This window comes from Acanthisitta chloris, unplaced genomic scaffold, assembly GCF_000695815.1.
Source record: "Acanthisitta chloris isolate BGI_N310 unplaced genomic scaffold, ASM69581v1 scaffold20891, whole genome shotgun sequence".
Taxonomy (NCBI): Eukaryota; Metazoa; Chordata; class Aves; order Passeriformes; family Acanthisittidae; genus Acanthisitta; species Acanthisitta chloris.
In genome coordinates, this window is record NW_008655704.1 from 6,267 (window position 1) to 21,771 (window position 15,505).

The following is a 15,505-nucleotide window of genomic DNA, read 5'->3' on the forward strand; positions in this document are numbered from 1 at the left end:
TTAAAAATCATGTCATCGTTGTTCTTTCCCCTTGCCCTTTTTTAAATTGCTCCCTGACTGAGTTCCACAGTACTAAATTTCTCTCCCTTTGTGCAGACCCACACAAAAGTCGTCTAAGGTGTGAGGCTCTTGCACAGATATAACTTCCCTGAGAAATCTTGAAGGAGCAGATTTCTTGAGCATAAGGAATCTGTAATTTCATAATGTTGTCATTCTCTAGGTGTGCATTGAGCACAGCAGTATCACCTTAGAAAATAATTGTAAAGCAAGTATGGGCACCAGATTTTACAATTTCATTGGGTTTTTTCAACATCTGATTGCCTGTGCCAATGGCTTCTAACCTGTTCTCTGAAGATCATTTGTTAATAAGGCTACAGGAGCTCAGTTATGGTATAAGTCCATATTAGGTCTTGTAAACAAAAGTTACATAAGAGTTGCCTCTATTTTCCTAATGTCTTGCACTTATCTGATTCATTAAGCAGATGTAAAATCTCTTAGTAATACTGGCTGCCAAATGATTATTTTTTTTTACTGCTTTTGTGTTTTTAAGCAATGAGATCTGTCTCTCAAGTGAGTCTCTGGCTATGCCTCTATCATCATCATTTCCAGAAAGAGTATTGTGGGTAATTCTGAAAAGGTTTGTATGTATCTATATGCATGTTTTACACTCTACTTTCTTTCAACCCTATTGCTTTCAAGGTTTATCGGTGTTTAGTAATTAAACATGCTGGCAGTCTTCATCCATGTATTTCTGAAAGATGATCACTTTGAGGTCTAAGCATGGTTATTTTATGATGTACAGTAATGCTACATAACTTAGGATATGGACTTGGAACTGTAATCAGTATGTTACCTGACATGGAATTTGTCCTTGACCCTATCTTAATCCACAAGAACAGGATTACTACAGGGATCAGCAAATATCTATCTCTTAACACCATGAGAAAAACAAGTGCTAGGATGGGCTGCAAAGATAAGTAAAAGTAGATTTCATTATTTGCCTTTTTTTTCCCCCCTCCTTTTCCCTTTTTTTTTTTTTTTTTTTTTTTTAAAACATAAGAGAGGCAGAGGTGGAGAGCACTACCCTTGTCCACAGCTTGAAATCAGATGTCAGGGTCTGCTTCTTCCAAGATCCTTTAGAGACCTTCCTCCTGCAGTTCTAACTGTATGTATTAGCACTCTAGAAGGATATATAATGCCAGTGTAATCCCATGGAACTCCTAAGAGATAAAGCACTGGCAAATACAAAAGTGTCCATTCCTGAAAAGGAATATTCCAAGTATAGAGATACAAACAGCCCACAGTGCTTTGAAAAGAAACTTTCACCATGACTCTAGGTCACTGTTGTAACTTAGTAGTAGAATATGCAAAAACCCCTCCGAACTACTGGAACTTTGCTCTTGGATAATCGAGTCCCTTAGCCACTGGTTAATTATTTACAGCTGGGAGTTCACAGTCATGCTTGCCAACAGCCCTGTGTGTTGTGTTTGTCTTTTAGAGGTGATGGTTACTTAATTATTCAAAAACATATTTTTCTATACAAGACCTTCACATCCAAGTGGCAAATCATGAAAGGATTTGCAGGAACATTTCAGTCTATGCTAAAGATTTGCTGCTGCCCCATGTCTCAGGATAGATATTAGGAAAATGCTTTTTACTGTGAGGGTGTTGAGACACTGGAACAAGTTGCTCAGGGAGGTAGTAGAAGCCCCAACCCTGGCAGTGTTCAAGGCCAGGCTGGATGAGGCCTTGAGCAGCCTAGTCTAGTGGGGAGGGGTCCCTGCCCATGGCAGGGGCTTGGAAATAGATGATCTGTAACATCCATTCCAACCAATTCTATGATCTTGCAAAATTAGTACATACTGCAATGATAACTGTCTAACTGAAAATACCAATCCATGATTAGGTTTTAAGGCTATTGATGAGGAATGTTTACTTGGAGAAACACATAGCTTCAAATGTTCTAGGCATGTTTTTATGAAAAATCTGGTATGTATGTGTAAAAATATAAATTCTGGGGTTTTTTTTCAGCAGATACTCATTCTTGCAAAATTAGTACATACTGCAATGATAACTGTCTAACTGAAAATACCAATCCATGATTAGGTTTTAAGGCTATTGATGAGGAATGTTTACTTGGAGAAACACATAGCTTCAAATGTTCTAGGCATGTTTTTATGAAAAATCTGGTATGTATGTGTAAAAATATAAATTCTGGGGTTTTTTTTCAGCAGATACTCATTATGGGTGATGCCAGTTTGGTCGGCATCTTAGAATGGTGGTAGAGGAGATGGCTTCAAGTTCAAGTGTTCTTCATTTGGAAGAGAGAGTTTGTTTAGGTTTTCCCACTTCCCTTCCAAACATAACTAAAACTTCTTTATTCACTAGAGACAAGATATTCAGGAAATACCAGAGTGACTGTGGATCATAACCTAAATATTCATAGAATTTATGAAACTTAAAAACACTATTTTTTCTCAGCTCTTGGAAGCTTTTAATACATTTTGAAAACTATTCAAAAGATTCAAGACAAAAATTCCTGAGTCAAATTAATTATCATGTTTCTTGGGCTATAGAAAGGCTAGTTCAGCCTCAGTGACTAGGATGGTCTAGGTTGTAGAGACGGAAGATGTAAAATCAGTAAAAATCTGTCCCCCTGCTTTCCTCTGATAGTGTGGCTGCCAAATGAAGTTTCCCATCACTCTCCAATGCTTACAAGTCATGTATATAAAAAAACAATTTTTTTGTGTGTTTCAGGAGGTACTTCCTAACAGCACTGACTTCGTGTTTATTCTGGAACACATTTGGCTTCAGTGCAGCTATGGACCCTAAACCAAATATACTTCTGTTTCTCGCTGATGATCTTGGCATTGGAGATATAGGTTGTTATGGGAACAATTCCATAAGGTACAAGATTTCTTAGTATAATATATTTAATACTATAAAGCACCAATCCTGGGGAATTGAGCCTAATTAAGTATTAAAAACATGTTCTTAATCTCTTAATTCAAGACTGTAGTAATTGTGAATGTAAGTACTTGTATATATGCACATAGTGTTGGGGGCCTAAATAAACAATGTGCAGTGAAAGAAAAAAGTATGATATTTTAATTTTGCTTTTCAGTTCATTCTGGGAATCCCTTTCCCCTTGCCCCCACAATGTGTTAACTCTCCAACTGCTTGTTTTCATATTACAGTTACTATTTTCTCTTCTTCTCATGCATGAATTTCTTAATTTCTTTTCATGCACAGTTAAGCCTTACCCTATTTACCCAGTGCTTTTCCAGAATCCTTCATACACTTATTTGCTGCCTTCTCCAAAACACTCCAGTCCAGACTCACATGGACTGACCCACATGAGTTAATGCATGATTATCAAAGCTAGTGATTATGTTCCTTCAAAACTTAGAGGCAAAGCAGAAGTGAACAGGCATCAAGGGCACATCTTACAAGCCTCAACTTGGGTCCTCCAAGTGGAGCACAGATGTTTTGTTGACATGCTCTGGGTGCATCTCTCTCACATGGTGTTGATAGGGCTGTGTAGAGATATGAGAATGTGGTTATGGAACTCTGTTGTCTTCCTCTGCTAGTGGTGAAGACAAGTGAGGCCTCTTCCACTCATCACAGTGGTGTAGTTTGTTCATCTGGGAGAGCCATGCTCCCATACAAATGCAACTGTGTAAAGATATCACCTTATTATGAAATACATAGCATATTTTAAAAACTTGGAACAGAAAGTCTTGGTTCCAAGAGCTCCAGACACCCGGAGAGATTCTCTTGCTCAATGAACTCTAAAATTTAGAATCCAGATGTTCTGGCAAAAGTGATCTGTTGGAAGTATTGGAATAGAAAAATATTAGAATTTCTTAGATAATTCTTCCCATTTCAGCTTTATTTTCAAACTAAGCTGTTCCAACAGTTCCTAGGTTTCTTTGCAGTGTTGCCAGGCACTTTCTTAGACTGTGTCCCAAGAATGAATCCTCCAGTGACTGCAACCCACTTCACCCAATGTATCAGACTTATTATTATACCAGTCCTGGAGGAGTAAAGATTATTTTATTTTATTTTATTTTATGGAACTGTTCAAAAGCCTTAGTTCTTGACAACTTAATTTAACAAGTTTCGGATTACCTTTCTTCTGTTAATCTTGAAACTGTTTTTTAGGACACCGAACATTGACCGCTTGGCAAGAGAAGGAGTGAAACTTACTCAGCACATTGCTGCAGCTTCACTTTGCACTCCAAGCAGAGCAGCTTTCCTCACTGGGAGATACCCCATTAGATCAGGTTGGGCCCATTTTGAATTACAAATTTCTGTGCATGGTGCTGAGGTACTACAATAGCCAATAAGTATTGAAATAGAAGAATTGAGCTGTTTTCTCAGCCTGAGACAGAAAATACACTGCTAGAGGTTCAAACTTTCTTTAAGGGACTTCTGATTGGGAAACAGCTGACAGAGCTGTAGCCTGGTGTTATAGGATACAGGAGTTCTAAGTGATGTCGATTTATGGATGTATGACAATTTATGGATGGTATGGAGAAGTGCCAACAGCAGTAATATCTGTCACTTCCTTACTGCAACACAACCTGGAATACAAACTACCAGAATCCCTCTTGATGGCCCTGGTTAGAGGTAAGGGGTTTAAACAGGGCTCCCAAGAGAAATGGGGGAGTTCATTACCAACATGGTGCACAAAGTCAAAAACTCCGCTGGAAATGGAGTTTGGATTAATTCCCCACCTTTCTAAGATGCCTTATGGAGGACTTTATAGATATACCCATCTCTCACTAGGTACTATATAGGAAAATTAGATGCCTACTTCAGAGCTAAGTGCAAACTCAGTGTGTATGTTTGCTGAACAGTCCCCCATCTAACATGATACAGTATCCCTCTGAGGTAGGGAAATGTCACTGTTAACTCTAGGTTTAGACGAAGAGCAGAGACTACTACAGTTACTCAGAAAAGCAGAAAATAAGACCTACTCTATATTATTACTGTTGATTTAATCTTAATTTGGTGGTAAAACTGGTGCCAAGCAATATTTGTTTTAAATACAATTCTTTACTACCTGAATGTTGTCAAGAATTAGGGGCACAGACTCAAGCTCTGCCAGGGGAGGCTTAGGTTGGATATTAGGATGAGATTTTTTACAGAGAGAGTGCTCAGCCATTGGAATAGGCTGCCCAGGGAGGTGGTGGAGTCACCATCCCTGGAGGTTTTGAAGACAAGACTGGATGTGGCACTTAGTGCCATGGTCTAGTAACCACGGTAGGGTTCGACTCGATGATCTCTTCGCTGAGTTCCAACCTGTTTGATTCTATTCTATGAAGTCCTTAAGATATGCTGTTGCTAATGTGATCTGACTGACTATAAGATATGATTTGCTTTCGATCCTGTGAGGAACTCTGCTGGCTTCAGGTTGAGCTCCTGACGCAAAGATTGGCAGGAAGCAGCCCAGCCTCTGCCAGCAGAGAGAAAAGCCCACAGGACTGACCTGAACTATTTCTGTCAGGAATGGCATCCAGCAACAGGTACCGAGCACTGCAGTGGAACGCTGGGTCAGGAGGGCTCCCTGCTAATGAAACAACATTTGCCAGGCTGCTGCAGCAACAAGGCTATACCACTGGGCTGATAGGTAAGGAAAAGTGCTTTAACATGACCATGAAGAACAAGCTAGTTATATGAAAGGGTTTAGGGACTGATTCTATTAGCCACAAATGGTCTGCTAGTCACAGATAGAAATCCTCTTCAAAAGGCTAAGGGGGGGAAAATCTGCTTTTATTTACAAGAAGACTGAAAATACTGTAGTCTAAAGAGCTTTAAGGCAATGCTAGTGCCTGTACAGAGCACCCAAAACAGGAAGAATTAAAAACTGTCTCAGGATTATAATGGTAAGCATTTATTTTACTCGATCTAAGATTTTTTTCAAAGGTTGGTCCACTGTGAGAGTTTTGTTAATGTAGAGACTGCTCCAAATAAAATAATGTCTTTAAGTATTCCGTCTTCCTTTAGGATCAAGAGGCAGAGAAACAAAAGAGGATAGGGAAGGAAAGGAACAAAGTTTGTACCACAGCACTGTGTCCCTTAAAACCCCAGGGGATTTGGGGCCAACTGTGCCAAATGCATTGTTGTCTCCAAGTGCTGGAAATAGATGTGACTGTATTGAACCACAAGCTAATTAGCTGATCTGTCTGACTGGTTCTGTAATTACTTGACAATTGCATAACTCAGCAAACCACACAGTCTTTTGATCCAGCACACTTTCAAAGCAGACAACAGCTTTTCTTTTTTTCACTTTTTGGGCAGGGATAGAGGAAGAGGTTGGTTTACAGTCTTTTCTCTTTTCATGTGTAGTAGGGACATGCTTGAGAAATCATCTTCCTGAGTCTGGTGATCAAAATGTTTATCAACATTGGCCAAAAGTTTACTGGGTCTCTCAGTTGTCTTCTTTATGTTAAAATGAAGCTGTGAATTGAAAGTTTGGAAGAGAGCATGATAAAGTGGCCAGCAAGTTACAGTACTTTAATTCTTTGATTCTCACTGAAAGGTAACAAAATCCCATCCCTATGTGACCCTTGTCATCTCAGTAGCTGAGAATCTCACAAATTTGTCTATCACATGACCATTTGGGGATCACCCATTATGGTATGACATTGACTTGATCAGGCACTCATTTCACCCAGAATCCTTGTGCATAAGGAAAATGCATTGAGAATTTAGGAAAATTGATTGACTCACCTAATTTCCAAACAGATGCTGACAATGTTACTTTGAGCTGCTTTTGAGTTGTTTGCTGTAATGTTCTAACTTCTTTCACGCTTGGACGCTTTCAGGAAAGTGGCATCAAGGTGTAAACTGTGAATCCTCCAGTGACCACTGCCACCATCCTCTCAATCATGGGTTTGACTACTTTTATGGAATGCCTCTTACACTTCGAAACAGCTGTCAAAAAAACCAGCGTCCAGAGCTGGATGCAGTCCTTCAAGCTAAGATTTGGCTTTACAGTCAAACAATTACCCTTGCTGTGCTCACTCTCACTGCTGTAAAACTGTCTGGTTTGATTTCCATCCGCTGGAAGATAATTGGCTGTTTTGCTTTGGTGGGCAGCTTTTTCTTCATTTCATGGTATTACAGTTACAGCTTTGAGCAGTATTGGAACTGTATCCTCATGAGGAACCACAGTATCACCGAGCAGCCAATGAGGTTAGATAGGACTGCCTCCCTCATGCTGAAAGAGGCAATGACATTTATCAAAAGGTAAATGGTGGTCTGTAGTTTTCTTTAAGGGGGTTGGGATGTGCTGGACACTTGGAATAGAGTATTTCTCTCCAGTAGCTCTAACTGTATGTGGTGGGTTTACCTGGGCTGGATGTCAGACACCCCCCAAAACAACTCTATCACTCCCCTCTGCAAATGGGTAGAGGAGAGAAAATATAACAAAGGTTCATGAGTTGAGATAAGGACTGAGAGATATCACTCACCGAATACCATCATGGGCAAAACAGGCTATAATTGGAGAAATTAAGTGCATTTATTACTAATCAAAATCAGAGCAGGATAATGAGAAATGAAACAAATCTTAAAAACACATTCCCCCAACCTTCCCTCCTTCCTGGGCTCTACCTCCTCCCCTTGCAGCAGTGCAGGGAGACAGGGAATGGGGTTAGTTAGTACATCACATGTTTTTGCTGCTGCTCAGGGAGAGGAGTCCTTCCCCTGCTCCAGTGTGGGGTCTCTCCCATTGGAGACAGCTATCTATGAACTTCTCCAACATGAGTCCTAAAAACACATTCCCCCAACCTTCCCTCCTTCCTGGGCTCTACCTCCTCCCCTTGCAGCAGTGCAGGGAGACAGGGAATGGGGTTAGTTAGTACATCACATGTTTTTGCTGCTGCTCAGGGAGAGGAGTCCTTCCCCTGCTCCAGTGTGGGGTCTCTCCCATTGGAGACAGCTATCTATGAACTTCTCCAACATGAGTCCTTTCCACAGGCTACAGTACAGTTTAGGTCCCATTCCATTTATTTTTGTTTGTTCTTAAGAAACAGGCAAGGACCAGTCCTCCTCTTTGTTTCCTTTTTACATGTTCATACCCCACTTTTACCATGGCAAAATTTCTTGGGAAGAGCCGTCATGGATTATATGGGGACAATGTAGAAGAAATGGACTGGATGGTGGGTAAGTATACTTCATGAAGGATGTGTTTCAGACACATACACCTGTGTCTTAAAGCAGGAAAACTAATAAGGCCAAAATGCCTACAGAAATTTAAGCTATCAAAAACTTCTTACAGGGCATTGTAAAAGATTAAAATTGAAATATTATGAGTCTGGTTTGTTCTTTCCAGTTTGTTAATAGAAATCTTGCTGTCCATCTTCTTAAATTTAAGGAAAAATTCTGGATTTGCTTGACAAAGAAGGTTTGAAAAATCATACATTCACATACTTTGCCTCTGATCATGGAGGACACTTGGAGGCTCAGGATGGGTCTGCCCAGCTTGGTGGCTGGAATGGTATTTATAAAGGTAGGAAAAACATTATCACCTTACATGAAGCTTAAAATCAGAAACACTACATTTGCTTGGTTGAAGCTATAAAAGCTGGACTAAGTTGTATTTTTAGCTTGAAATATAAATGACATATAAAGGTGCTTTATTCTTAGTCACCTTTCCTTTCGGTGAAGTGCAAGCACTGTTGAATATCTCCTTGACAAAGGTAATGTCTAGCTTGAAACCTGTAAATTATCTTGTCTTCTCAAGTGAAAGTTGCTGAAAAAGATGTGAGTTCACTATATTGAATTCCCCCTCTCTCTTCCCCTTCCGTCTCTATTTCCCTACTAGGACTGTTTCCTGATTTGCTGGTTTATTTTTCTCTAAGTTCTAGAGCTCATTGCTGCCCAGTTGAATAATACAGAACAGAGTAAGATCTTGTTGTGTCATGACTTGCTGCAATAATTTATTCCTCGTGTGCTTTTATATTCCACCCAAGATCGGTGACTGGCATAAAATCCAAATGGTTTTTGTGGTCTAAGAGGATCTCACCCTTTACCTTCTGCTCAGCCCTTTCTGCTGTGAATTATGTGAATATGAAGTATGTGAAGTCCAACACAAGCAAACAGTTGAATCTGTTGGATAAACAATGTATTACTGCACCTCTTTCTGCACATTCAAATGTAACAAGCCAATGAAGAAGTTTGTGTTTGCCTCTAAGATCCATATGCTGATTCATTTCACTTCAGGTGGAAAAGGCATGGGAGGCTGGGAAGGAGGGATCCGTGTGCCAGGAGTATTTAGGTGGCCAGGAGTATTGCCTGCAGGCACAGTTATTGCAGAGCCTACAAGTCTTATGGACATTTTTCCCACGGTTGTTCATCTGGCTGGAGGAATATTGCCACATGACAGGTATGGAGATGTTTACCACCAGAGAGATTGTTCCTTCCAAAGACCAGGTTCCAGTTTCAAACCCAGTCTCAGCCTCATTCAGGAAAGAATTGGTGGCTGAGGTTATTTTGGCAGCAATTGACTTGACTTATGGACACTTGCAAGTATCTCCTAAGGTTTGTTAAACCCATCCTTGCTCAGCAGATTTTTTTAAGCTCCTTTGAAAGCTGCAAAATGTTAACAGTTATGAGATCAGTGTTGATTTCATGAATAAATGACCTTTTTTTCTGCTAAACAGAGCTCTAAATATTGTTTATGTATTGCTAAATGGAATGAGTTGATCCAGATGTTAAAAAAAAAAAAAACCACCAAAAAATCTAGGGGTGTAAATATTGGCTTGGCAGTCTGCTGGCTGCTCTAAATCTATGATCAAATTATTCTCTATGCTGTCTCAAGTGCTGATGCAGCCAATGCAAAAGCAGTGCTAGGTATGCAGTTCAGTCAGGTTGGTCCCCACCTGACTGTGCTTCTCTCCATTACACTAGGGTGATTGATGGACGAAACTTGATGCCTTTACTGCAAGGAAGAGCTCAAAAGTCAGAGCACGAGTTCCTGTTTCACTATTGTGGGTCCTACTTGCATGCAGTTCGGTGGCACCAAAAGGACAGTGAGTATAAATGTTTGATCCATGGTAGCTGCAAAACGTGAGTTTTTTCCTCTTCCTAATTGACACTTTTTTTGGATACCTGGTGATTAGCAGTGCTGGTGTCTGAGATTATTGAAATTGTTGGGCATGACATATCTGACTCTGACTAGCCGGAGCTGTCTTACAGCAAAGAAAGTTTTGTAAATAACAAAGGGAAACATTATAGGGTGTGGAATGAGAATGCAGGCTGGTTACTACTACCCTGGAAATTTAATGTGATTTTCTTCATATATCTGGTGTTTTCCTTCTTCAAAGTCAGTACTCTACACAGAGAATCTGATTTGTGGTGTTGGGAGTCCTGGGGTGTGTGAGAAGAGGTCTCCTTAGTAAAAAGCTGTACTCTTATTGCTTCAAGGAACTTTTCATTTTCCTCTATAGTCTTGTAGTTTCACCATAAGATTTCTTTCCTGCCAGGTGGAGCCACCTGGAAGGCTCATTATGTGACCCCAGTCTTTCATCCACCTGGGGCTGGAGCTTGTTATGGAAAAAGAATTTGCCCATGTTTTGGGGAAGGTGTGACCCATCATGACCCTCCATTGCTGTTTGATCTCTCACGAGACCCTTCTGAAGCCAAACCTCTCTCAGCTGACACCGAGCCCCTCTTTGACACTGTAATAAGGAAGATTGGAAGAGCCATCGAAGAGCATCGCAAGACACTGACCCCAGTCCCAGAGCAGCTCTCTGTGTCCAATGTGGTGTGGAAGCCGTGGCTGCAGCCCTGCTGTGGGACCTTCCCCTTCTGTTGGTGTGATAAGGAAGGTGACAGCACACAAATTTTATGAGATGTATGTCAAATAACATGTCCTGTGGCACTGAGTTCTTTGCTGACAAAGCTCCTAGATAATAATTTTGTCTTTTCTTTCTCTGGGAAGAAAAGTGAATGAAAATAAAGAAAAGGAAAAGGAATGCCAATCAGAAGTCTTCCCCTTCATTCTTCATCCCTAGCCAAAGGTTTTAGGAGGTACTGTTTTTGCAGACTTGCATGTAAGAGAAAACTGTAGCAGTATATGCCTAATCTCTGCTTAGTTTATGCCTGCTCAAGGAAGACAGCTGGAGGATGCTGCAGAGAGCCTAGTGTACAGTGCTGAGCAGGCTGCAGTAAGAAATGTTAGGCTCATGTAAAACTCTAGATGCTTGCAGTTGTGCCTCTACAGTCCAGAAATCACAGCTGAACTCAATGCAAACGTAGTAGTTTGAGTCAGTAGTGCTCCCTGTACTGCTTTGTTATCTCTGCAGAAATATTGAGGTGTTGAACAACACCTGAGATGAAGCAGATCTGATTTATTGAGGAATTGTCCTCAAGTTGTGAACTTGTGATCTGCAGCTTTACCTGGGTAAAAATAGGATGTATCACAGACACTATAAAGCACAAAGTGCTGATGTACAGTTAAACCTCTACAACAGTCACAAAAGAGAGAGAATCATTTTGCTCTTCAGAGGAAAAGTCCTTCTGCATACTAATTTGGCAAAAACAATTTTATTGCATGTAAGATGCTAATCAAAATGTTTTAGATTAGTAGTTTGCACTGTTCCAATGTCAGTTCTAGAAAAACAAGGTTAATTTGAGAGTCATAATTGAGTGAAAAATATTCACTAGCAGTATATATGTTTTTACAAACTGCAACTTGTAGAAAGGAGTCTTGCCAATACTAGTTTTAAAAAAAGCACAAACCAAAACAAACCCAAATCAACAAAACCAAAAACCTTCAGGGCATTACTCTAGCCAGACACTCTAGAGAGACTTGACTTTGCACTGCATTTTGCAGTGAAATTGCACAGATTTTACAGCTTTGAATTGTATTAATGGCTGTGTCTTTGCAATAGTAGATGAAGTCAGAGTTTATTATAAGTGTACTGCTAGAGTGCTAGAGAAATATGGATTTGAATTTACTGAATGGAAAAAGATCATTGTAGTTTGTTTGTTGTTTACCTTGCCTGTCAAAGAGCCCTGCAAACACTTCACTTGCTCAGCCAGTTTAGTTGGTTAATTCTTTTCTTCTTGTCTCTTCATGGGTTTTTCCAAAATGTGACATAGAAGCAATTTCACAAATTTTTATTTGTGTAATTTCAATGTTTATATTCTTCACTACTGTAAGTTTGCTCAGAAAGCTTGTCAAGGGAGAAAGTGGTAAATGAAGGTCAGTGATTGCTTTTAGTTCTCAGACATGTGTGAAAAGCCAGAAAGAAAACGGCAGTATAAAGCACACAGTGACTCAAAAAAAAGAAGTTTTTGCTGGCAGAGAATTTGCCTGTATGCAGCAGGGAGTAAACAGCAGCTTCCTGTGCTCAGGCACAGTGGAAAACTGGTTAGCTGCAGAGGAGGAAATACTGCAGAGCTCAAAATGCAGAGATAAAAATAATCTATTTTCTGCTTCAATATTACTTCTTATTTTTATTTGCTTTTTAGAAGAAGTCTGTCTGAAATTTAGTTCTGTTGAAGACAATAAGTAATCACAGCTGTTACCTCTGTACTGTCACTAACATAGTGGTGAGGAGCAGAAGGCAAGATCTCTGCTTCCAGATAGAGTTTTCTTAGCAGGGAAAAATGTGAAGGTGTGGGATTTTGGGATGGGGGTTAGGGTTTATTACAGTTTGCATTTTTAAGTCCAACCAGAAGCAGCATAGTCACATCTTCAGTAGAGAACACAGGGTAAGAAAGATGTGAATAGTCTAGAAAGGCTGGAAGAAATGTTTAGTCATAATTTGAACCAAAACCAGGTGAAAATTAATACTTACATTATTGGTGATTTTCAAAGATCTGTCTTTCCCATAGCATGATGTACATTTTTGAGAAGTATAATTTTTTTGAGAAAAATCTTTGCACCAGGAGCATCACAAGATGCTAAGCAGTCATACAAAGTAAGTATTATAATCAAATAGATATGAGTAAAATTAGCCCAATGTGAAAACTTATAGAAATAACTGAATGTAGTCATAAGTGCAAACATAAGTACTTTAGCAAATAAAAAACTGCCTCCAACCCTGGTTATCTCTGCCACCAGATTGTATGAATCTGATAGTTTAAGCTGCTTCATCTTTCCACCTCACTGACTTCTACTGACTTGCCTAGAACACAGTCTTAAATTCAGTAGTCACTGTGTTCAAGTAACTCACAGAACTGAAATGTCAGCAAACAAATAGAGCTCAATTAGAGAGTAATTGTTCAAAGCCTTTTGAATTGTAAAAAGTATTATAACAGAGTTAAGGTCTGAAAGAAAGGGTGGGGAGATGGGGGTGGATAGTAAATTTTCAGTTCTTGAAACCATAATTTATATCTTCAGCACAGGTAGATCTACCTTTTGTGAAAATGCAAAGAAAACAAAAAGACAACATGATAGAAAAGAATGAGAACAAGCTAGTCTGTTTATCCCATCTAGAAAGCTGGAAAAGCTGTGTGTGGGAAAAACAAAGCATTTTATATCATCTCTCATCCTTATTTATAGCATCTCTTTTGGAGCATTGAAATAGAGCAGTGACAGACTTTACACATATCTGCACGGAATTAACTGGCTAGGGAATCTAGAAAAGGCACTAGCCACATTGTGCCAGTGTTTCAAGAGTAAGGACTTTGTACTCTGCCCAGAATACTCATAAAACCTGCACAGCAGTTCCAGTTTGCTGGCTGTTCCAGTTTGCTGGCTGTTGCTGGCAGGGATCCCAGCTGGTGTCCATGCTGGACGGGGGGAAGGGAGAGAAGAGGAAAAGGAGCAAATCCCAGTTTGCTTTCATCCACACACTTCTTAGAGGATCAGGACAGCTCGGCACACCAAGGAGCAAGAGGGCTTTCGGAGCAAGAAGAATAATTGAGACAAGGGTTTGTGTTCCACATTGCTAAAAGGGATTAGCCTTTTTTCTTAGTCCTGATAATCATTTATTGTGGCTTACTGGCTTACAGAGGGAATTACTATCTTACGTTTTCTTGGATTTCTCTGAGAAAGAAATTGCTGATTTCTAGAGGCCACTGTTAGATTTATGACTTAAGTTGGGGTTTTTTTCATATAACAGCTAAGGAAACTGGACAAGCCCTAGGGCCCAGTATTGGGTATATCACATCCAAGCTCTGTCAGTGAGAGCTTTGCTTTCAGGAAAAATCAACCCCTAACAGAGAAATACAAATATGCATTTTTAAATTGTGGGGATTTTTTGTATAAGTGTGGTGGTACTTCTAGTCCTTCAGGAAGAGTAATGCTCCTGAAACGGCTTGCAGTAAATCAGATGATGCCACAGTCCATGGTATTAAGACCCAAGTATCTTTTAATACCACCAGTGCACCTCCCTGGCTGGAGGTTCACAGCTTTCCTGAGGGACTGTAGAAGTCTCTGTCTAAATACCAAAGTGCCTGCTGTGACCAGCTGGCTGTGATACAAGAACCTGTGGGGAGAAAGTGGAAGGCAGCAGAGCTGTTGTACCATCTTGGAAAGCTTATCAACACCCACAGAAAGTCAAGGGATTTCTTAGGTGTCCAGATCTGTCTTGTTCCTTTGCTCCACTGCAGCTCACAAGGGCTGTGATGATCCTCAGCTACTTGGTGTAGACTGAGAACATATTCATTGCAAAAGTCTTGGCTTAATCATGTACCACCACATGCTCTTGAAATGCAATGCTGCCTGCCAGTTCCTGGGATGGCAGAGCTGTGTTAAAGCATCATAAAGATGTTCCCATTATAGATGAGTACCAGAGCCATCCCTAGTTTTCTGTTCTTGTGGGTTAATGCTTTCATGGACTATCCTTCATGGACTATATGGTTCATCCCACCAGCTCTGTCCTACAGGACCATAGTTCCTCAGGATTTCAGGGGAATGGTGACCAGGCTGTAATAGTGAAACACTACTACACTGCCATCTCAAATAAGTTTGAGATCCTAGTAGTAAGTCCTTTACTTCATGTTAATATAGCCTGTTTTCAAGGCATGATATTGGGCTTCTGGCACCTGCACTTACTGTAAAGTCTTGCTTCAAACAGCCAGAGGATCTTGCTGCTACTCCAGTTATCTACTCTGCCACTGGTTAGGGAGGATGAGCTCTCAGTATTGCTTTTCAGGATCTTGCCAGCAGTGGGGGGAAATATCATCAACCCCACAGAAATTTCCATAACTAACAGAGTTCAAGTTTGGGGTGTTTTTTTAGCTTTTTTGTTGTTTGCTTGTTTTGTTGTACTGTTTGTTTTGTTGGGGGTTTTTAAACTTCCCATAGCCAAACAAGCATCTAGATGTTACTTGGAAAAATCATCAATGGGTCCCAGGTTCTGACTCTTTTAATACTGTTGTCCTGGTCAGGATAACAGTATCTGCAATTTTTTTATCCTATGGCTCATCCTTTGAAATGCATAGGTCAGGATTATACTTTGCTCTGGCTAGTTTTGTATTCCTCAGACATTCGAGGCAACACTGTTACATACTAAAAAGGCAGAAAAATCATTCTCAG

At 40.1% G+C, this 15,505-nt stretch overlaps 1 protein-coding gene across 1 annotated transcript in view; it reads left to right on the forward strand.

The window, feature by feature from the left end:
* LOC103811091 (arylsulfatase D-like) overlaps positions 1 to 10,977 on the forward strand; it is a gene marked incomplete at its 5' end in the record, with an annotated part of 11,210 nt that extends 233 nt beyond the window's left edge. The window contains 10 exon segments of the mRNA XM_009084039.1: positions 2,758 to 2,907; positions 4,165 to 4,286; positions 5,513 to 5,635; positions 6,834 to 7,257; positions 8,040 to 8,092; positions 8,095 to 8,175; positions 8,387 to 8,521; positions 9,235 to 9,397; positions 9,922 to 10,043; positions 10,497 to 10,977. Of these exon segments, the coding sequence (XP_009082287.1) occupies positions 2,758 to 2,907; positions 4,165 to 4,286; positions 5,513 to 5,635; positions 6,834 to 7,257; positions 8,040 to 8,092; positions 8,095 to 8,175; positions 8,387 to 8,521; positions 9,235 to 9,397; positions 9,922 to 10,043; positions 10,497 to 10,864 (1,741 nt within the window).
* Positions 10,978 to 15,505: the final 4,528 nt, after the last annotated feature.